The sequence below is a fragment of the Pteropus vampyrus genome, unplaced genomic scaffold (genome assembly GCF_000151845.1).
Source record: "Pteropus vampyrus isolate Shadow unplaced genomic scaffold, Pvam_2.0 Scaffold294, whole genome shotgun sequence".
In the NCBI taxonomy this organism is placed as follows: domain Eukaryota; kingdom Metazoa; phylum Chordata; class Mammalia; order Chiroptera; family Pteropodidae; genus Pteropus; species Pteropus vampyrus.
In genome coordinates, this window is record NW_011889075.1 from 1,371,976 (window position 1) to 1,396,323 (window position 24,348).

At 35.8% G+C, this 24,348-nt stretch overlaps 1 protein-coding gene across 1 annotated transcript in view; it reads right to left on the bottom strand.

Moving 5' to 3' along the window:
• The window catches only part of PARD3 (par-3 family cell polarity regulator), a gene marked incomplete at its 5' end in the record, with an annotated part of 522,521 nt that overhangs the window by 160,773 nt on the left and 337,400 nt on the right, over window positions 1-24,348 (bottom strand). The window contains one exon of the mRNA XM_023521117.1: window positions 5,593-5,703. Within this exon, the coding sequence (XP_023376885.1) occupies window positions 5,593-5,703 (111 nt within the window). The remainder of the gene's footprint in view (window positions 1-5,592; window positions 5,704-24,348) is intronic.

Consider the following 24,348-nt stretch of genomic DNA (forward strand, 5'->3'; position numbering starts at 1 on the left):
ACATCAAAAACTCTTTTACACTGACTAACAAAATAATAATATATATACATATACATATGTATATACATATACGTGTGTGTGTGTATATTCTCCCAAGGCTGAAATTTGTAAAAAGCAAGTTAATAGATTCTTAATAATTTTTGTTCACCTACAGGATAAACTATACACACATACACACATACACTTTAAAAAGCCTGATGGAACTAATGCCATTTAGAATCAACTTTTCTGAAAGATTCGAGAGATCAGAGAAAATATAAAAAACTACTGTATGATAGAAAAAAATATATTTTCTATAAAAAGTCAAGCTTTGTTTGAATGATAATGTATGACCTAAGTGCAAATGTTATCTGCATTATCTGAATTCTGATGTCAAAACAAACTTGAATGCTAAGTTTGAAGCCAAATGAGTAAAAGTTCTTTTTTTTTTTCATTTTGGATACACAGGGAATGCAACTTTTATTGCTATATAGACTGTTCCTTCTGTAATTTCACTAACTTTTTATTCACACACTTCAAACAAACTTTACAACTACATTATATGGTATATAACAAAAAAGGCTATTTCTGCAAAAAACAAACTAACGAACATGTCGTCTGCCAAAAAAGGATCTTACCAACTAAGACACACCACGAAAAAATTTTTATCAAAATTTAAATAAATTACTCAAAGCAGGTAATGGGAACAAATGGTAAAACTGAAAAGAGAAATATCAGTGAATGCAAATTGAACGTGGAAATGTCACAAAAGTTCATGAAATGATACACCAAACCTGGGAGTGTACCACTTACAGACACAGTTCAATGGCCTAGCATTGAAAACACAAGGCTTTGAATGGTGATTACCACTTTGAATAATGGAATGTTTCAAGCCGCACATTTCGTTAGCAGATTTATAAATCCCTTCATATACTGGGAGGATTTCATAAGAAATTCATTAATGTTTTCTTTACTACAAGCATTCAGTTCCCCTGGAAATATTTCCAAGCACGATTTACTAGGTAGATATAGATAATAATATAATAGGTATCTCTTGCTGAGTAACTATGAAATGCAAGCCAGTTAACATTATAAATCTCATTTAGTAGAATGAGTAACATATGAGGTAAATATTAGATAAGAATTGGAGAATTTGGCCAGATATTATAGCTAATATTTCATCTTTCAGACCTTCTTTCCTTCTTTCTCTTCTTCCTTCCATCCATCCATCTGTTCATACAGACATGGCCTTGTTCCAGAAAACATTTAACATCATTCTCTAAGAATGTATAAAAATGTAAAATAAATCAAAATGAAAATTGATGTTAACTTTTTTAAAGTATCTATGTGTGGAAATATATATTGTATAGGAAAAAATTAGAATAGCATAGAACAGAACGTTAACAGTGGTATTATTACAGGGAAACTTTTGTTTTTTTTCTTTTTTAATTTTGTTTTTTCAAAGTTTTCTAGATTTAGAGTTAGAATAAATTTAGAATTAGACCTTAAAATGTATATGTTTTAAAAAAGTGAAAAATATGTGAGAAAGAGAAAATTGAAAAAGAAAGATGGAACAGGAGTAAGATTCATAAGTACACAAAACAGAAGTCATAAAGCAGAGGCAGGTCACAACACTGGCTCTACACTTGCTCATGGTTCCATGAAACAATCAATTGATTTCTACAGCCAGTTAGATGGCTGAGGGGGATGGACGCGGTTGAACCAGGAGCCAAAGGTTGGTTCTCTATCTTGGTGACTCATAATGTACTTTAATATAACTAGGGTTTGGGGAATTAATGGAGTAAGGAAACATGAATAAATTGGTTTAACCAAGTACTTCTTAAACATATTTGCAGATAGAATCCTCTTCTGCTGCTGGACATTTTCTGGAAAACTCTGCAACACACTGTTAATACAGCAGCCATTAAAACAAGGATGGCTATCACTGGAGCAATAACACAAAAGAAAGCCAAAATGTTACTTTTGACACTTGGTTAACAGAGAAATCCATCATTGTGCTTCATAATGGAAGTTAAATGGACCTGAAAATACACAGCTCATTTAATTGAACATATTCTATTTAGGGTTTGGAGTCCAATCCTTTTGTGCAGTGGAAATGAGCCACCAGGGGCTCTGTCCCTAGGTATGCTTGAAAGAGGAAGCAGTAAGAGGCAGCAAGCACTCCAAGTCCAAATAGCGATTGCTTTGCTTAGTTTCCCTGTCTAGCCCAAAATGTAGCCAACGGCAATCTCTGAAAGGCTAGGGTATCTAGGTTCAGAGCTCAGAGCTGGAAATCAAAATAACAAACCACAGGACCAGCTAACTTCACCCTTCGCATCATTCTCAGACACCCCACTTCTCAAGAGGCCTTAGACACACGGACTCAAGTCTGTGGCAGGGCAGGAATAGTGGAGCCAGAGGACAGATCCACACAGTGATCTTCCTCATCCATTTCTCCTATGTAGACTGCACTATTCGTGACCCGTCTCCCAGTGATGGCAGAGAATGAAAGGACAGAGGAGGAAGTTAGCAAGAATGAAGTCAAATTCAATCTCAGGCCCATGCTCAGAAGAACCTAAATTACTTTCACGATCTAAATCGATCTTAACATGGTAAGAAATACATTTTAAATTATGTTCATTGTCCTTTTAATTTTTCAATATTTGTATCTTGAGCAATATTCAGACTTCATGGATGTGTACAAATAATATTTTGGTATGTGGACATGTCATAACTAATAACTAAAGAATGTCAAATTTTCTGTCTTTATATGGAATCAGCTAAAATAATTCTTGGAACTCATAGCTACAGAGGTAAATAATGTTACAAGAGATGCTTTGCTACTAATCAGCAGTGAAGACAAGACTGTGATGAGAATATAAGCAGTGGTTTATTTATTTTTATCTATGTCTCCAATCAAATTCTTCCCAAAGAAGCCAGTTTCCGATCTCAAAAGGAGCTTTGCCAATGCCAACGGACAGAAGAGAAAGGACGTGAAAAAGAGGGCTTGCTCTATCAAAATGAGAAACACCAAACATGCTCCACTTATGTAATTCATGCATTCACTCGCTCTATTATAAGACCCATGAGTTTAAATGAAACATACTTATAAAAATTGTTATTGAATACAAAGCCAAAGAAAGTATAATAGTTTTCTTAAATTATGAAGCTAATTGATTTTTTTAATGGACTACTCACTTGTTCCTTGACCCTAAAAGATTTTTATTCTAGGCCTCCTGTATGTTGTAAATTCATTATGACCTACCTAGTTCCCAGAAGGATTGCATCATTAGAGGTACAGAAATGGAGATTAAAAGCAAAACTGAGAAGTGAACTGTGCCTTAGGCAAATTAATAATACAAGTGAAACCATTATGCAAAAATCATTGTCTGGCTGGAAATATTTGACTATGCATTATAAAAGTATTCTGAAAAATATTGATAGAATTCTGCATTGAAACACAGCAGTCATCTTAAACTATAAAGAAGGAATATTTAGAATATGAAAAATGGTACAGGATTAATGATGCTATTCCCTTGACTGGCATCACGATAGGAGAGAAGTATGTTTCTTATCACTCAGATTGTTCTCTAACTATACCACATATTTGCCTGTGGATAAATCTGAGTTCATACATTCACCTGGTATATACTCCTCCTTTAGAGGCGAGAAAGTCTTTTAGGATAGAAGTTTAAACTACTGAGTGATTAAATGCCATATTATACAACTAAGGAACACTGGTGCATCTGGCTTAAAGATAGTGAGTTTACTAATAAATTTTGAGATCTTAAATTGGTGAGAATTAGAGAGAAATCAAGAAAGGTGGAATGATATTTACAAAATAAAAACTGGGGAAGAACCAGAACAAACTCTGACTTGCATCATAAATTAGAAGGCCGTATTTTTCCCACTTATTTATTTTATACTTTGAAAAGCTACAGACAGAATCAGAGTAACTACTGTAGCAAAAAAAAGAAAAAAAAGAAAAAAGAAAAAGAAAAAGAAAAAGAAACTTTACAAGTATTAGAAAGATAAATGGAAAAATATCCAAACATTAACTGCTTTTGAAGTAAAATGTTCTACGATACTCTTTAGTTCTCCCATTCATTGTTTAGTATAAATAAGACTGAAAGCTCTGATTCTAGAATTGCAGTAGAAATACTGGACTTTGTCTTAAAAGTGCTAGGCTGTAATACTAGCTATGGATAATATTTTGCTTTATAACCTTGATTAAGGCACCAGAAACTCCCTTACACCTCAGATCATTTGAAATAAAACATGATATTTCTTCTGTGGCAGCTCTGCAAATGAAATGTGATGACACAGAGGCACTCACGGGAAGCCTGTAAACTCCAATAACAAAAGTGTGCGATTCTTTCTCTTCCTCTAAGAATTATAATAAGAAAAATTCTAATTGCTTATAAAAATGGTTTTCAAGTGTCTGTTTAAAGTAACTTCACTCATTTTCATTTCATTGGTTGTTGGGTTCTGATCGTAGAATGATTCAACAATAAATAACGTAGGGGTTCAGAACAAGTCTGCCCAGAATGTGCATGTGGATTATTTTGAGATGAAAACAAGTGAAGACCAAAAGACTCAGGAAGAGCTTTTACCTACCCCTTAACTGTCTAAAATGTTTAGATAGAGGGCTTGGTCCAGAAAGAGAACTATCACCAAAGATAACTGTGAAGAATATGAGCCAGGTGTGGAAAACTGGGGGAACTTACTATAAGGCCTACTTGTTCAAATCTTCTCTGTGTCCCCTGGTATCTGCATGGTACGACAGATATTTCTTTACCAAACATTTGTTTTCACATCTTTCTGTAAGTCATCTGTCTCCTCTTTGAAGTCTTAGCTGCCTTTCTCCTTAGCTCAGGACAACACCACATAAGCCTTGATTGCCTGACTGCCCAGGAATCTCCTATTCTTATGGAGCCCCTGTCTGTATGGAATGATTTTCTCCTGTTAATCTGTCATGTGTCAATATAATTCTTATATCAACTAGAAGAAACTACAAAGGTAGCAGAGAAGTTTTTCCTCTCCAATAATAATCTTTCTGTAAGAGATGGAATAAAATTTAAGTAAAAAATGTCATAATATGTAGATAATGAAAAAGGAAAACAAAGAAATAATACATGTCAGCTTTGAAAGGAAAACAGAATAGTAAAAGACTAACAGCCTCCTCAATATTTATTCTAAGTTGAAATATTTTAAATGAGATATAAAAATTCAAATAGTTTTTTCCAAATGAATATTTCTTAAAAATTATTATAATATACTACATACTCATATAAGAATAAGACAAAATTTTAAATATTTCTTTGTGATTTTAAAAGAGATCATAAATTCAGTATTAATATATGCATCAATGCCCTATCTCCTATGTAAAATATCTAAAACCAGTAAAATTCACTTTAATGCCTCAAATAAATGTAAGGTTTTTCTTTTAATCTTTCTTTACATTGTATTCTTCCCACAACCATTAGTATTTGGATTGACATAGGAAAAAAACGAAAATCAATTGAATACAAATTTTTAAATTAAAAAAAAAAGAGTAGAAAGCAGAAAAAGAGCTTCTGTCTAATGAGGTTTAATCAAATAACTGGAGTCTACCTCTCCTGCTCCTGCTTCATTCGTATTCTCTCCTCTTCTGATGTAAGGGAGTCCTGTATTTTTATTTTACCCGTTTTCTCAATCTTGTCATCTTTTCGATGTTTGCCAAACCTGTTGACAACAAAAAATTCTAACTTGTCAATATATACAAAACGAGTTCTTCTTTTGTAATAAATTCATATGCACCCAATGAAATATGTGCCTCCTGAAAATTAGGGCCAAAATGTCTCCTTTAGTTTACTAGTTTTGTTCACTATTAACATATTTAACTGGATTATTTTATTCCCTTTTGGAAAATGACTTATTTTTCTTATGCTAAACAAAAAATAAATAACAATAACAAAACCTACAGTTCATCCTTATTAAACAAATAATTAATAAATGTATAGGACCGAGTGCCAAATACTTCAGATGCTGGATGATAAAAATCTGCATTGTAGCTTCTCTTAGGTTTCTTTTAGGACTAAAGAATGATAATCCACCATTATCTGTTTAATAACCTCTCCATAAACAACTATTTTTCTTTATTTTCCCAATTAAGTTTACTGAAAACATTCATCATAGTTTAAGAACTGACGAGGCCATATTTGCAATATTTAAAGTACAAAGGATGATAATATACAGTGCTACAATACTTTTAGCTTAAAAAATTGAAAGCTTTAAAGCATTCTCATCAAATTATTTTCCTAAATCTAATGAAAAGCAATTGCCAAAGGTAGCCTCTTTGACTCGAAAATCTATATCTGGTAACAAACACACACAAGGAACACATCATGATTCAAAAATAGTCCACATAAACTTCCACAGATGGGCAGTGAACTTGAAGCTCTTTAAGAAAACATTAACGGTATCCACTCTGGCATTCAAAATATCTCAGAAACCTCAGACTTGGTATCAATTCTTGTTCCTGCTCTGTTATTTTCTCCATAAAACACCATATTCTCTGGAATGCATGTGATACATAACCTCGAATAATTTTCATCCATAGAGATTTATTCACCAGATGTTTCAAAAGAGAAATCTTTTATAGACAGTTACTCAACTAAAGCATTCATAAATATGTAAAGAATATTGAGTGTTTCTATCTGAGGACAAACTAGTAATCTGGCCTTTGGTGACAGTCATGTGAAAAAAAAGAGTAAAAGGGTAGGTCCAAGGTTGAAATACAGAGAAAAACATATATCACTTTATGGTTTTGTTGGTAGCTATGTCATTATTTTATTAATACAAATCTGATGTCAAATACTGGTCTGTATGCGAAGTGTATGTGGGAATATCTGTATGTAAACTAAAGTAGCACTATGTTTGCAAAGAGGTATATAAATAAGGAAGGGGAAGCATTCTTAAAGTGCTAAAATAGAAAAGTTGAAATATCACAGCCACCATCATTCCTTTAAAAATTATCTCTATTACAAGATAGCATTCAAAAATGGCTATAAAATTAACTTCTATAGGGTAAACTTATCCTTAAATTTACTTAGAAATTGGAAGATCATTGCAATTGCAAAAAAGAAAAAAAGGAAAAAGAAAACAAATAATCCCCCAAAACATAAGTCCAGAATCTGACCACTTCTCACAAGGGATAAAATATGTACTATGAAAATAGTGCAAATATAAAGCATTAAAACTAAAAAGTTTCTCTTTTCTTAATTTTTATCAATATATCAAAAATACTTAAAAATTAAGCATAATGACTGACTGTACAGAATGAATAAATGAAAGAACAAATATAAAAAACAGATCGATATCAGTAGAAGCCAACATCTAAAACATAATGTTCTTTGATTCGACAAAAATTTATTGAGCATCTACCAGGAGTTCAGGGGAAAGGGCAAGGCTGGACAGATTAATTTGAGTGTCATCAGCATTTAGACAGTAAGCATAAATTTCTATCTTAAAATGATGAAGCATCTGGAAATATAAAATATATTAAATTTTAACTTCAAGTTCAAATCTTAATACGTGATATTTATAATTAGATAAAGGCAAAACATTTTAACTATTTAGTTTTTTAGTTCACGAATGTTCTTCAAATGACATAACACTGCCATATCGACTTATTTTGTTCTGTTTTTAAAGACATCGTGCTGGTCCACATTCTAGACTGCAGACATTCGCCCCTACATCATATTTGAGAAACATTGTGCAGTGACATGACATATATTATCTATTTGTACTAAAAGTACAGTTTAATCTTGTAGGAAAATCATGTAAATCTGCCCTTTGAGTTAATAGTACAAGAAAAAATTGAATGATTTTCCACGTTTTAAAAGTAGATATTTTTAGCCCCAAACGAACATTGAACTTAATTAGCTATGTTAAAATCATTTTAAAATGGTCTTTTTTAAAGCTTCTAAAGAAAGCTTTAGTTTTATATATCAGTCTATCAATTTCAGCTTTTCATCTTAAGGACACATGATTTAAAAGAAAAGAACAGAATCCTGACTCATAATTAAAAACCACATCTTTCTCATTATACATTTTATCAAAATACTAGTTGCCTAGACTGTCCCCTAATCACAACATACTATTTTATTATTTGTAAATTTATTACCAAATTGTTATAGTATACTTTCCTATTTTAAATTATAGATTCAAGGTTAATGTATGAAAAATTAATCACAGATGAAATGTGTATAGATTAGCGTTGAGACATTTCCATTTATACCTGCTTTAGTTAATAAATAACTTCTTTAAGGCATGCTATAAAATAACACTATATTGCTCTATAATTGAGGTAAAAATAGATTCCTCAGCTGTTTTTGATAAAATGAAAAAAGGCTGTAAATAAAAAATATTCCAACCATTCTAGATATAAAAAAAGAAAAATATAGTAGCTGTACCCTCATTCACTCTATTTGTTAATATATTCTCATGCTCTTAATTTATAGTTGCTTAATTCTTCCTGAAAAGAGGGGAGTCATTGAAAAATTTCAGCTACACATGTACTCAAAAAAGTCAGTTTCACAGCTGAAATCAGTAATACACTTACAAAGACAATCGTTTAATAGTAAGATACTTACTATTAAACTTGGAAGATATCAATTACATTTATCTTTTAAAAGCTACGAATGAAATTCAAATGGGTCACTTTCCAAGGAACAGCAGAAAAAATATTGCACTAATAGTATGTCCAGGAAGCAAGTCCATTCTTAGCAGAGAATCAGTTTTATGAACTGTCTTCTGACTGACTCACGCAAATGTTCAAACAAAAAACCAACACCCAGCAAGTGTGATGCTGAAATAGAAAGTGGTCACACAGATCCCATAATCTTGTTTGTTTGTTTGTTTGTTTTAAATAGAGACAAAAAGAAAAAAAGGGAGCTTGAGAAAAATTTAATAGAAAAAAAAATTGCTTTAGAGGTACTGCTGCATGGAGAGAGAAGGTACACTGGAAAAAAAAAAAAAAACACCAATAAGACACTGAAGACTCATTCACAGAAAGACACCATAAATGAGTCCTGTCTTATCAGAGTAGAATTGATTGTAACATTTCTTAACCATATGGCTTTCTGCATAAAGAATACAGCAATGTTTTCATTCAGCTAAAGTAATCTCAAAGTAATCTGCTAAATGGGTTTTACTATGACGCCTCATAAATGAGATCACTGCCATCTGCCAGATCAGCCATATATATTACTACAGTAAAGAATGATGGGAAAAACGTGTACTTGTTGATAAATAAGGAAAGAAAAAGCAAACAAACCAAAAGCAACAAAGGATTGCAACAAAATTCTATTGCTTTTATATAGAAAGAACTGTCATTAAAAAGTTACTATTGATGAGTTCCGTGCTATTAAACCATCATTTTGGTTTTTAGTAAATTAACCTGATTCTCTCTGCAGTATAAATGATATGTAAATATTTTCTGTATTTTATACTGCTAATAAAATTAGATATCTTTAGAACAAATATGCTGAATAGTAACACACAGAACTCTGCTATAAATAAAATAAAAATATAATTGGTTTTATAATGAAAGGGCTTTTCTTAATATCATATGTAAAAACATGATACAGTAAAAAGAAAGTTTTGAGACTCTCTTGCCATATTTAAAAATAGATGAAGAAAATATCCAGAACCAATTATCTTATAAGTTTTGAAACAAGATGTTCTTCAAAAACACCTCACTGAAATGTCACCTAGAGATCTGGTATTACCAAGGTCTTCACGTGTAAGGAGGGCTTTTCTAATATGCTTATCTTACTATTCATCCTAAGATGCATGTAGGCTAAGTGATACTGCTTGCCTGAGAATTCAATGTCAGCTACCCGAAGCCGTCTATCCTACTCCAGTGTCCAGCTCCTGCCCTGAAATGGTCGGTATGGTCATCTAACTCAATATCCTGACCTATATGTCATTTCTACATATTTGCACTATCACATGATTCAATTTCTTCCTTTCTCCAGGAATTTATCATCTCTTTCTGGAATCTTCCAGTTACCTCTGGAAGTAACATGTGTGTACAGCCATTGTACTAACCTGACTTTGACCACTGCCTGCTGTGATAATGCTGTCATTTGCCCTAAAGGTCCTTGAGAGATACCAGCTGCCCAGTGAGTCAAGTTCAAGATCCTGCATAGCAAAATCACGTATTCTGTACTGTGTCCTTCCTATGTCCCCATCCAGTTCTCCGTGTGCCTGGGGACACACTGTTCACACAAATCAAAGCAATATCATGACCTTTTAACATTATTCCTCTATAATCCTTCAATTCATTCTTTTCCAAAACATCTTCTGATCCAAGTTTCTCTAGAAAATCTTTTTCAGTTGATTCTGGTACAGTCTTTTTCCACGTTCTTGGTGTGAGGGTTGACCTCCCTCAACCTATCACTCTGGTCTCTAACACAATAACTTATTTTTGCTTTAAAGCCCTAAAAGGTAACTGCTCTAAATATTAGCTTTAAAAAAAAAAATCTAGCTATATATCTTTGTAGTTTGTCCTTTTGCACTTCTGTTCATGTGCACCGAAGCTGTATTTTTCTGAAAATCAAAGTCTAGAGATTAGTCACTTCATCCAATGTCTTTACTTGACAGACAAGGAAACTGAGGTCCAGGGAGTATGGTATGCATGGTGCCCAAAGTCATAATGCAAACTAGGAAGAGAGTTCATTTAACCTCATAGCTGATTTAAGTATCTCAGTGGCTCTGAATTTGGATACTCCTAGAGAACATGAAATTCCCAGACCTATGAAGTTCACTTTCTATAAATCCTGAGACATATAACTGAGTGACTGTTGAATGCTCTTGTTTAATTTCATTTAATTAGAACTTACTGAATTCTTATTATGGACTTTCTCATTGACTCCCACAAACAGTGTGTGAGGTAGATGTCATCGTCCTCCTGTTTAAGAGCCACCTCAGGAAGCAGAGAGGAATTTAATGATTTAACAGGTCAGATAACAAAAAATCACAAAGGCAGAATTCAGACTCAGAGCTCTCTTTACCATACCCAGCTACCTGCAAACCTTTGAGAACCAAGGACAGTCAGTCACTCTATTCTTTTTACTGAGAGCAGATGCTTAAAACATCTTTGTTAAAGTAGATAAGTCCTGCACTGCCTGTAGCAATAGGTCCAAGGGACATTGTTCCCAAATAGAATTTGTCCATAAAGACCAGGAACCTGACACAACTGATCCTAACCATTGGAAAGGTTCGTAAAAACGGCCCACATACCCATTCCTAGAACATTACCAATATTTCTAAGTGCAATGATACTCCAAAAGTAAAAATTGTCTGTACTGACATATGCAAATACTGCCAGGCAACAGCAGAAGCATGGCAACTGCCCAAACTCAATCCCAAGGTAAAACAATGAGAATTCACTACATGCATTTATCTTTTATAATGATGTGCTCATAGTTTCTGGTGCTTTTTTTTTTTTTTACCTTAGCCTCCATTTTATAAATGAGAAAAAGAAAAATAATGTCATTTCTAATATATCCTTCCCATCCAGGATCTTACATATTTTATTGACATTTTAAGAAACTGAGACCATGATAGCATACTAATGCATTCAGCAGTAGATTGTGGCAATGCTGGGTGAATCAGGGAAGAGAAGGCTGATTATGAAAAGCAGAAAGCTTCTATTTAGGCAAAAAAAAAAAAAAAAAATCGTGGTAATCAACAATAATGAGAAGGGAGCCTTAGAAAAAGGTACATGACAACTTGCTGGTACTTTCGTAAAATGGGATGCAGTTTTACGTTGGTTGAGTTTAGCAGGGGTTCTCTTTAAAAGGAAATTCACAAACTTGAGAATCATTATTTGATTGTGTGCAGTTTTCATCAGTGCTAGCCTGATTAGATTTAATAAACGAAATTTGTGTTGCCTGGCATCCAGCAAAAAAGAAGTGACTTTTTTTAAAAAAGGAAAAAAAGCCTTCTACTTAACCAAGCTAGAGCAGCCTTTAGATGTACAATGTGCCCTTAATGAACAACATCCTTCTCAGGACTCCCATTAAATGTCCTTATAAGTGCACTCTTCCTCAGCATAGCATGTGTTATCTAATCAATGGTGCACTGATATGCCTAGTAACCCTCCACTTCAGCAGTCCTGGAAGGCTATGGAACAAGAAAATATTAAAACAACAATTAAGAAACTGAACTAGCACATTATCAGTTTTGACTTTACAAAAATCACTGTAAACTCCAAGTATCTTAAAAACTAAACCAAACACACACACACACACACACACACCCAGCGGGATCCAGATATAAAGACTTAAGGAAAAAAAAGAAAAACCAACAAACACGCTAATCCTTCAAAACATAACATAAATATCTAAATAACTAAAAATAACATTTATAACCTATACTTAGAGCCATTCAAGTAAAATGACAGAGATGGGTGGAAGTACAGCTTAATTATGTTAGCGCTTTTCAGGTATCAGCTAGTTCATAGACCATGTGATATATTTTCTGCACAAATAAATTCCCTCTTTGTAAAAGGGGTCAATTAGTAATTATTGCTTCATACATGATTTTTATAAGGCTGGATATACTTTTTATTCCCCAAAACATAACCACACAGGTAATCAAAACACACTAACCCCATAAAACCAAACATGCAAATGCAAATAAATATAAAAATTACATTTTTTGTTTCCAACTATACTGACTTTGTAATAAATGATGTGTATATATATACATATATATTATATACAGAATTTAAATATATGTATATATATGTGTATATATATACATTTAAACATAGCAAAAAACGACACGATTCTGATTTTTCTAAATGTTAAATTTGGCATTGAAATCGGCTATGTCCACTTAAAATGATGTTAGTACCTTTCACATAACTACTACTTTGGGTCCTTTCTTTACTACTATGCTCTTAATTCTTGCTTTGTTCATTTTAATGTATTATTGTTTCATAATACAATACTACAAATTGCAAATTACATTTGGCTCAAGGAGTGATTATGAAAAATACTATCGCTGCTGCCTTTACTGGAATAACTCTGATAATAATGAGAGATTGATTGAGCTCTAAGCAGCCCAAGTGACGAGAAGGGTCAATTTGAACATTTCTATTAAGCTTCTTTTGTTAAACCCAATACTTTGTCAGGTCAGAGGCAAATAATCATACCCTGCATCTGGTTACCATGGTGTTCCTTTTCCTTAAGCATCAGAACAGTTTTAGTAAGTGGTACTGCCCAACAGTAGTCCCCGTGAGAAATGCTAATGAGACCTAAGTCAAAAACCACATCTATTTAAAAGGGCAGTTGAAAGAAGAAAAAGTAAAAGGTAGAATAATATTTTACCACATACCTTATTTTTTTCTATCAGGACAAAGAATGAAGGGTATTTTCTAACACAGATAATCCTAATAACTTCTGTTATGTATCTCATAATCAAATTGGCATCCAGGTTGAAAATGCTTATAAGACAATGCAAACACATGCACAACTTACAGGTAGCTTTTGTGAGTTAGAAATATTCACCCTCAATTAAATATGTATTGGGATTCAAATTCAACATTTTAACTGCTGATAGAGACCTAGTTACAGATATAGATGAAACACTCTCAAATATGTTATCCTTGTATGTTTACAGAGCAAATAAAAGTGACAAAGACAGAATGTGGTCATTGAAGTGTGGGGAAGGGAGGGGAACAGACTTTTTGTAAAGCTCCTGGAAACTCTGAAAGATTAAAACTTCCCCAAAGATCTCATTATCTATAAAGTTAAGGTGTCAGTCAGCACTTTTTCTGTCGATAATAGGAAACAATTTCTGTTGATTCACATTTCTTAGTGAATGCTCTCTACAGAGTAAATTAAGAGGTATAGATTTTCATGTTTTATCTTTCAGTCAATTTGCATATTGGGCTCTGAGGACAAGCTTCCCAGAGCTGGAGGCCACACCTAAGTCTTAGTACAGAGAAGAGAGCAGATTCTGGCAGTCTCCAGGTACCCAGGCCTCCATGCCACACCTGCTGCCTACCTAAATCACATTATCCTCTTAAAGAACAGGGACTAAGGGTCATATGTTTGGTTAAAATGGGTGTTCTTGCAGCACACCTGGCTCCTAGTAGTTTAACACACAGACAAGATGATTGCGTGGCACCAAAATATGGCAATCGCTCTTTCCCAAAAAAAGATTTACTCTTCTGTGCTGTGGTTTCACTCTACCAGAATGCACAGCTCTGCACATTATTTATACTCAACCACGGTTAGAACCCGACTGGTAACAAGGATCCAAAATTCTGGGATGGTTTCAGGGATGCACGGCAGGGCTTACAATAAGGAGACCAGTTTAGTGTCTCATCTCCAATCAGCATGCCCCTCACGTGAAGAGGAACATGAAACTGGACAAGTGGCAAACCATCTCATTTTTCCTTATTTGACTAAATAGTTCAACAAGCATTCAAATATAGAACTTGTTGATATATGTACTGGCCTGGAATTCCTCTCATCCCAATTCATTTCTATCTCCTAAGAAATGTCACATCTGCAATGCCTGCTGTGTGGTCTGAGGTTCCACCAACTTGCTGGCAAGCACAAGCCAAAAATGGAGCTCTGTAAGTGTGGGATGTGTGTGTCCAATCAGCTTTTCTGGAACCAGAGCCAATACCACTGGTATCATTTCAAATTCTCAAGTCTCCCCAGTTACAGCTGCTTTGACAGGATATCATTATGTTGCTTTTCCTTGGCTAAAGTTTGAAATGGTCTCATCCACACTAGTGTATATATCATGGTATATTAGCAAACCTCACTTCATTGAGGACAATACACACAAACACACACACACACACACACACCGCAAAGTGAAATAACCCATATATTTCTTTTAGCAAAGACATGTAGAATATATATGTAGGAACTAATGCAGAAATAATTAATCTAAAGAAAGAAAAGCCCATGAGAAAAGAGCTTAACAAATAACATGAGCTGACAGATGTACAGTACTTTAAAATTTCAAACAGCTTTCCATACACATTCTTTCATTTAGTTCTTAAAACGAAATGTGAAGAATGAAGAAATGAGGAAACTATGGCTGACAGGTTAAATGCCAGAGGTGTGGAGCTCGGTTGGGACAAGAGAGCTTCTAAATCCCAAATTCTTTCTACTTACAGAATACTCTTCTTCCTCTCTGACTGACCTCAACCTCTTCAAATGCCTCTTAGGTTCTTCATGTTAATTTACATGTTAAGAGTTTGTGAATTACAGTAAAATCTTTATTTATTACACTGAAATCATATTAAAAATAAACTTTAAGATCACTATATAAGCATCCTAAATGATGCAATACCAAGTAGATTGTAAAATACTTGAAAGTGGTTCATGTGATTTTAACTCTTAAGCATCCACTAAAATCACAGTGTAGCGTTCCTCCACACAGAATAAGACTGAAATGTGTTGCTGATGGATTGACCTGAGGACTTTCAGACACAAACCACTGAAGCATTCGGGTAACTTACCTGAAGATCAACAAAATTATGTGTCACACAGCAGTTGAGACTAGACGGGGTCAGGGTTTCTCAACCTTGCCATCATTGAAAGTTTCGGCCAGCTAATCCTGTGCAGGGTGCTTAGGAGGCTCTCTCGTACATCATAGGATGTTTAGTAGCATCCCTGGCCTCTAGCCACTACATGCGAGTAGCACTCCCTCCCCAATTGTGACAACCAAATACGTCACCAGAGACTACCAAAGATCCCCTGTGGGGGCAAAATCTTGCAGGTTGAGCATCACTGGGATAGGGTTTAAGACAACTAAGTTCAAAGTGATATCTTCATTATTTACAAAAAAGAAGAGGATTCAAAGGAAAGTAGATGATTGGTATTCACTCTCAATGCTCCGTTTATTTTAGGATTACTTTCTAAACACTTAAGAAGCAAGTCTCTTTCTACTGAGATGGTTACAGTTTGAGTGCAGATGACCATTTAAGTCAGATAAGACAAGATCTAGCAGGCTGTAACCCAAGAGTACATTTGGGGAATATATCCATAAAAAACCAGTAGATTAAAAAGGCACCAAAGTCAGCACAATCAACATTAGAAAACTGATGAGAGCTTGTATTAAAAAATCAGAAAGGCATGGGTAATTTGATGTGTGACAACTGGCACTATTAAATACTAAAAATATTATCTATAAAAATATTAATGTCAAAGATTAAATGTAATCGTGTTTTTAAAGATGTAGCACACTGCTGGCAAAAATCCTCACTCACTAAAAATAGATTGTTTTTTAACAAAAATATCTACATATTCATCCTCTCCTCCATTTCCAGGTAGCTCCTCAAGGCTCCTAAGTTGGAAAGATATGTTTACAGTATTTGTGGTCTACTCCCTGTCTTTTTGGTTAAGCCAAAATGATCTGGTTAGTGGTGGTTGGTCATGGCCAGCATGAGAGTAAGTGTGGACAGCAGCCCAATGGAGGCCTGAAGCCGCCTGGCTTCAGAAACAGTGAGCTGGAGAGGCAGCTCCCTGAAGAGGAAGCTCCATGCCAGGTGTTCCTAGTTGCCTACCCAATATCCATTCTTCTCTTCTCCCTTAGAAGTGGAACCTTGATTAGACAGAGAGAGGAAATAGGCCTAGCTGAGATAAAACTACTTTTCCCAGCCTCCTTTGAAAACAGGAACAGGAGACAGTAGTTAAGAGCCAGCTTCGTACTAGCTAGGTTTCGCACAGCCACGTGATGCGTAGCCATGTGACTCACTCTGCTTGAGTGACTCAGCCTCTTAGAGCCTTGATTCCTATTTGATAAAATGCGGCTACCCTCAAAATAATACCTTGTTTTATTTTGAGAATTAAATGAATTATACACTTACTGTATGTTGGCACATATAAGGGTTTGATAAATATTAACTATTTTATTATCATTGTTATTCTTAATTTCTGGTTCATAAAAATAGATGATGGAACTTTCAGGAAAAATCCTGAAAAAGGGGGCTGACACCATTAGAAGTTGTATTTTCCAGTTCCTGTTTAGAATTCTGACCAGATAGCTAGAGTTGTAACTGAGAAATGACAGTGAGTATAGATGTACATGTGAAAATATTCATGTTCGTAGTAGCATTATTCACAACAGTCAAAAGGTGGACACGATGAAAGGAAAAACAAAATGTGGGCTATACATACAATGAAATGTTCTTCAGCCTTAAAAAAGAAGGAAATTCTGACACCACAACGTGGATGAACCTGGAGGACATTATGCTAAGTGATATAAGCCAGTGACAAAAGATAATTACTGTATGATTCCACTTACATAAAGTATCTAGAGTAGTCAAATTTAGAGAGACAGAATATATAGCAAGGGGTAGGAAAGGGAGGAATGAGGTTAGTATTAAAGGGCACAGAGTTTCTATTCTGCAAAATGAAAAGATTTCTGGAAATGGATGGTGGTGATGGATGCACAACAATGTGAATGGACTTAATGCTACAACATTTCACTTAAAATTGGATAAGATGGCAAATGTTATGTTATGCATACCTTACTATTTAAAAAATAAATAAGTATTAAGGATGGCTGAATGAAAGGAAGGTAGTGACACTCTGGTGACTCTCTGGGGCTACCATACAAGCTTGGCACTGCCAATCTCCAGACTTGTTTTAAATTAGACAAAATAAGTGATGTCTTGTTTAAAGCCATACAACTAGGGAGAAATCCAAGAAAGCACCCTGCAATGGCAGAAGGTAGTACGGGGCAAAGACGCAGGGCAACCTGGTCCCCAGAGGCTGAGATGAAGGCTGCAACAGCGGCAGATGCCTCTTAAAGGGGCCGTGTCTGCAAGCGGGTTTTTGTGGTGATGGATCTGCTCCCTCTGAGCACCAGTGCTGAATTGGCTGTGCACAGCGGGCACCAGGGACTTACAGGCAGACATTGTCAGAGTGACGGCTGAGGCGAAACTTGCTGTACTGAAGTGCCTACAGTATCCATTTTTCCCTGTCGAGCCATCCCCCCTTCCAGTGTGTGGACACAGCGCTACCATAGCTGTGATGTCATCAAACTGGATAACAGAGGTCGCTCTGCCCAGAGGATTCCCTAAAACTCTGCCTCCCCCAACTCGGGCCCCACCCAAGCCACATCCACATATATCCTCCGCGACTCAGATGCACCATGCTGAGCAGTGCCTAGACTCACACTGGAGGCAGCTGGCCTCGGTTTCTGGTGTGGCCTTTTGAGGCAACTATAAGCATAGCATCTCTGGACTGCTTGCTGAATCCTGATAGGTGGCCCTGGACGGGTAGAAGCTTGGGCTAAATTTGGCCTGCAGCTGAAATCCTCTCAGGACTGTGCCAATGGACACCTAGTTCACAAATCCACACTAATAAGACCGGGAGACTTAGGAGCTTTGTTTAGTACATAGAAAGAGACATGGAAAAGCAGCCAAAATGGGAAGACAAAGAAGCAGAAACCATATGACAGAACAGAACAGAGATCCAGATATAATAGTCAAGTAATCTAACAGATGCAGAGTTCAAAACACTGGTTATAAATATGCTCAATGAACTTTTGGGAAATGTAGAGAACTCCAATAAAGAGATAAAAATGGAGATGGACATTATAAGAGGGAACCAGTCTGAAATGGAGAACACATTATCTGATATGAGAATAAACAAAGGAATAAACAAAGTGAATAAAGAAGAGGGTCCTATGCCCTATCTAGAGGACAGGATAGCCAATCAGGACACTCAAACAGAATGGCAAGAAAAACGAGGTCAAGACTATAAAGATGATTTAAGAAGGATATGGGACACTATTAAGGCTCCAAATATTCGTCTGATTGGCGTAACAGAAGAAAATCAAGATGTTGAACAGCTGTTTGAAGAAACAATGATGGAAAACTTCCCTAAACTGGTGAAGGAATTGGACATAAAACCCCAGGAAGCTCAGAGGATTCCAAAAATCAGGGATCCAAAGAGGCCCACACCAAGACACATCATAATTAAAATACCAAAGGTTAAATACAAAGAATAAATTTTTAAAGCAGCAAGAGAAAAACAAATAATTACATATAAGGGAACACTCATACGACTGGCAGCTGATTTCTCAAAAGAAACTTATGCAAGACAGAAGGGCTTGGCAAAAAATATTCAAAAGATGAAGACCCAGGATATACAACCAAGAATAATTTATCCAGCAAAGCTATCATTTAGAATTGAAGGACAGATAAAGAGATTCCCAGACAAAAATAAACTAAAAGAATTTATCGCCACCAAGCTAGAATTACAGGAAATGTTGAAGGGACTTCTTTAAGAAGAAAAAACATGTATCAAAAACAGGAATAAAGAATGGTACAACTACACTTCTATTGATAAGTACCTTAAATGGAAAAGAATTAAGTGGTCTAACCAAAAGATAGAGTGGCTAAAAGAATAAGAAAACAAGACCCCTACATATGAAAAGGAAGGGGATAGAAAAAGATATTGCTGTGATGAACCTAGAAGGTATTTAAGTCAGACAGAGAAAGATAAACACTATATGATTTCACTTACGTGCGGAATTTAAGGAGTAAAAAGAACAAACCAATCAAAAACAGACTCACAAATATAGTGGACTATTTAGTGATGGATGGGGGGAGGGGCGTTTGGGGGGCTGAGAGAATGAGGTGAAGGGTTAAAGAAGTACAAATTAGTAGCTGACAGATGGTCACAGGGATGAGGAGCACAGCATAAGGAATGCAATTAGCATTAATACATTGGCTAGGTGGAGGGTCAGGGGAGGGAGGGAGAAATTTGGGGGATCATTTTACTAACTATATAGATATCTAATCAATGTACTGTATACTCGAAACTAATTAAAATTTTAAAAACTAAATTTAAAAAAAAAAAAAGAGCAGAACTAAACAAGACAACTGAAAATAACCACCAAAATGAAGGCCCATCTATTCAGGCCAGCATGGCCACTCTAGCTGACAGAGACTTTTGGTATGAGGACAAGAAGAAAACAACATTCCATGAGTCAGAAATGATTTTAATTTTCTCTCTATTGTTTCTGATACTATTCGGGTACTCTCCTGTTGATGAGTAGAGTTGGATTCACACACATTCTTTTATTTTGGCTGTTAATAGGGGTTTCTTTCTAATTAGATGGCTGCCTATCAGCTGCATGTATACAGAAGAGTAGAGGACACCTCTAAAAGAAAAGGTCCTTCTCCATTGCTGACAAGACTAACTGGAAATAGAATGAAAATTCTGCTTTCGTGAATTATATAACTTACATCTGACAAGAAAAGTAATATTCAAAGAAGTTTTGCCAAACTAAATAGAAAGGGGTCTACTCTAAAAGCATAGTACTTTGACAGTAAAGATAATAAGACTCATATGGATAAAATTATATTTAAATATGGGACCTTTCCAAAAAAGAGTGCCACAGGAAAACGCTTTATAATTTTTTTCTATCTGTTTATTAAAATTGAAAAGGCAGATCTACAATCTTAGTAATAACCTATTTAAAGACTATAATGGTATCTATGACCAAATAGCTAACTAGTTACATTTTCTACTTAAAAAAAAACTTTGTCTATAATATTTTATTATTAAAAATATAAAAGAAATCCAAATTGTGTCACAGCAGGAAATACATATAATTCTACATTTTCTTGGGAAATATATTTCCAGAAAGAAAGAAATCTAGTTGAAATATTTTTTAATACAAAAATGACCATAAAGTGCATAATACACAGAATGACTCATTAAAAATGCATGTGAAAATAATAAAAAGATTTTAAAAAATGATACATGTAGGCAGAACACAGCTAGGAACCCTTCGGAAAAAGCCAACAAACTAAATCTTGGGTATGCTCAATATATCCACTTCAATAGTCTATGTAAAGCATTAACAGTTTAGACATATCCAACACTTAATATTCCCTCGGATAGAATATAAAAGATGAACAGTATTGCCTTGAAAAAGAAAGATATCTGAAAATCCCAGTTTCTTCTTCTTTTTTTTAAGCCACAGGAATGAAAACATTCACTAACCTTGGAAAAGTAGGTCCTGCGAAAATATAGTCTGAAAATATATGCGAATACAGAATGAAGACTCCTGATAATGTGTTACGATAGTTAAATGTCGCAATATTATTTTTTAAAAAAAAAAGCTTTGAAAAAAGGTAATTTTAAGGCTGGCACTTTGATGAAACAAACTATTTAGCTGACCTAAGTACTTTTCCTGTTTTCTAAACATAAGTAAAAATTAGAACTAGGTACTATTATGAGTAGCTGATGTCATCAGGATCCACACCCTCTCTGGTCAATACAACTGCCACCACATAAGACAAAAGAGAAAAGATAGAGAATGGATGATAAACTCTCTCACCATTGAAGGTGAGTGATCCCATATCAATAAAACCAATCGAATTCACATTTCCTCCAAGTTATATTTTAGTAATAGTTTACTTTAAAAAATTAATTCTTCACATCCTAATTTCTATGATCCTTTGGGGAAATCTACACTGGGGATTATTATGTCACTTAAATGTCATTTCTATTAGTCAAAAATATGGAAATCGGGCACTGGTTTCTGTGTTTGAGTAGAGAGTGTTCGGGGGGAAAGCTCTGCTTCTTAAAATAGAAATTAATATATGCTCTCCTTAACTTGGAACAAACATCAACAAGAGATTCTGTCTGTACTGGCCGCACTCAGAAACACTAAAGTACATCATGTAACAATGGAGAACCATTCAAAATCAGTCCAGTGACATCTGCTGACATGAATGACTCCCATGCAGCTGAGGCCACGAGCACCTCCTGACCGCTCAGCAGGAACGCTGGTGACCACGTCCCTCTCATTAGTAAAAGACACACTCTAGCCTTGGCTGTAAGGACCGTAGCCTTCTGGTTTTCCTCCTCTCAACAGAAGCCTCTTCTCAGTTCCCAACAGCACCTTGCATCAGTCCTCTCCCCACTCTGAGCTGCCCCCATATTTGAAGAGTCCTCCGAACTCTGGCCTTGGCTGCTCCTCCTCTCCGGCCACACTTCCAGACAAACCCTCCACTGACACTGCCCGGGCGTCCACCTTTTTGGTCCAGTCCCTCCCCCTCGTCTGCCCACCAGTCGCTTCCACTTGGGCAGACAGCAGACAAGTAAAAGATTCAACATATCACGTTTCCCCCAAATACGACCCACCTCCCGTGTTTTCTAGTTAGCGTGTGACTATTCACCAGCTCATCAGGCCAAATCTGTGGAAATTATTTCTTACTGTTCTTTCTCTCTCATTTTTAATGTCTAACCAAAAAACGAAGTCCCCTAGATGCCTCCTGAGAAATACATATGGTATCTCTATCCCCATAGAGACCACTATTTCTGGCCATGGTTTTCATAATAACTGCCTAACAGTTTCTGGCATTCACTCTGGTTCAGCCCTTTAGTTTACACACTGTGGTTATAGTAATCCTTTAAAAAATGTAAATTTTATCAAGCTGTCTCTTGAATGGCTTCTTCTCCTTGTCCTTAGGATTAGGCCAATCTGTCTCTCCAACATTTCCAGGCTCCTCCTGCCTACCTTTGCAAGCCTAGGAGGATTTCTACTATCTAAACAGTATGTTTCAAATTGTGTGTTGCAACCCATTAAAGATTGATTTGGTGAGATTCACTTGGTAGTTTTAAAAATATATCACAGAATAATAATAGTAACAAATACAGTATTATTTACATAGTGCATTCCTTGTATCAGGAGGGGTTCTCAAGTGCTTTGTATATATTGACTCACTTTTGCTTCAAACAACCCTGTGGAGCAGGTACCATTCTCATCCATACAACCGAGAAAAATAAAGCACGAAGATGTTCATTAAGTTGTCCCAAACACAAGGCTGGTGAATGTACAGCTGGGATTTGGACCCAGGCAATACAACTTCAGAGTTTAGGCCCTGAACCCCTGGCCCTTGACTCTGCTGCCTCTCAGCAACGTCCATCAGACTGCATCAGAGCGAGGAAAGGCAAGCATTACTTTGTTCAATGTTTTAGTTACTTGTGTGCATATCTGTATACAGGGCTGCAAGGTGGAACGGATTTCTTACTGTAGATCATGTCAAAAGAGTTTGAATCCCAATGACGCAAAATCCTCTTTTCCCCCAGAACCCCCTTCAGATAGGGAACTCAAAATGTCTTTTGGATCTCAGTGTAAATATCAGCTTCTGGAGAGAGGCCCACTGGCTCTAAGTTTGCACAGGCATTCCAGCAACCCCTTCCACCGCACCTACTTGCTGAGTGCGTGCCTTCTCTCCGTTACACCCACCACTAAAGTCCTCGCACCTGGCACATAGCAGGCCTAGCACATAGCAGGCCCCCAGTAAATATTTGTGGAATGTGCGAATTAACACTTTTACAATAACTAAAGAGATATATACACTCCACAGACTTGAAAAAAATCCACCTCTTCATCATTAGGAACATTTTTTTTCAGGTGAGTAGTAAAATACTCAATTACTTCACTGCTCATGGATTCTTTGTGTAGGGCATGTGGATGCACATACCTGGTGTGCTTGCTTCTGACTCACACGACACTACAGCAGAGAGGGCAGATGAAAGCGGGGACTGGCTACGCAAAGGGAACGAAGCTATTCCCTTCAGAATTAAGTGGGGCCAGAAACCTACACCCGCCCCACAGGTGACTGGCCTTTCCTGCCAGAAGCTCCCAGCTCATCAGGCTACACTTCAAAGCTGTAGACTTCTTTGGCTCCAGATCTGCAGCTCTCATCCGCCAATTGGCAAAGCAGCAATGAAAGTTAATCTTTAATAGGATACTTAACATTAAGTGCTGAAATCTAATTGCCCATCAGGAGGTTTACTGCTCACTTATACTTACCTGAATGTTGGGACACAGCAAACCAAGTTTATTTTCCGGCAAGTGCCCTTCCCCAGGTGTGTCTAGGACAACTCAGGTGTGAGGCAGAGTGTTCTGCATAAATGATTACCCAATGCTTTGCCACTGTGCTCTAAGTAACAGGAGGCAACTGGCTGTTGCTATGCTCTAGAAAGAACACCAAAGGGAAATTTCCATCCTGAGAGTACCTATCTATAGTTGGTCTAAAGTTTACTGTCTCACAACTGTTCCAGAATCAACCTATACTGAAATAAACTAAGTAGATGCTATCATTTCCTCAATTAAAAAAAAAAAATTAGCACTCCATTCTAAAAAGAGATAAAATTAAAAAGAAACTTGAAAATCTTGGAATTCAAAAGTAAATTTGCAGTGCTTTCCTAATGTCTAAAATCAGTTATAAAAACAGGAATTAGATAAGAAGTTATTTCCCTACAAGCGGCAATGGAAATGCACCAAGGGCAGGTCTGAAGATCCCAGAGA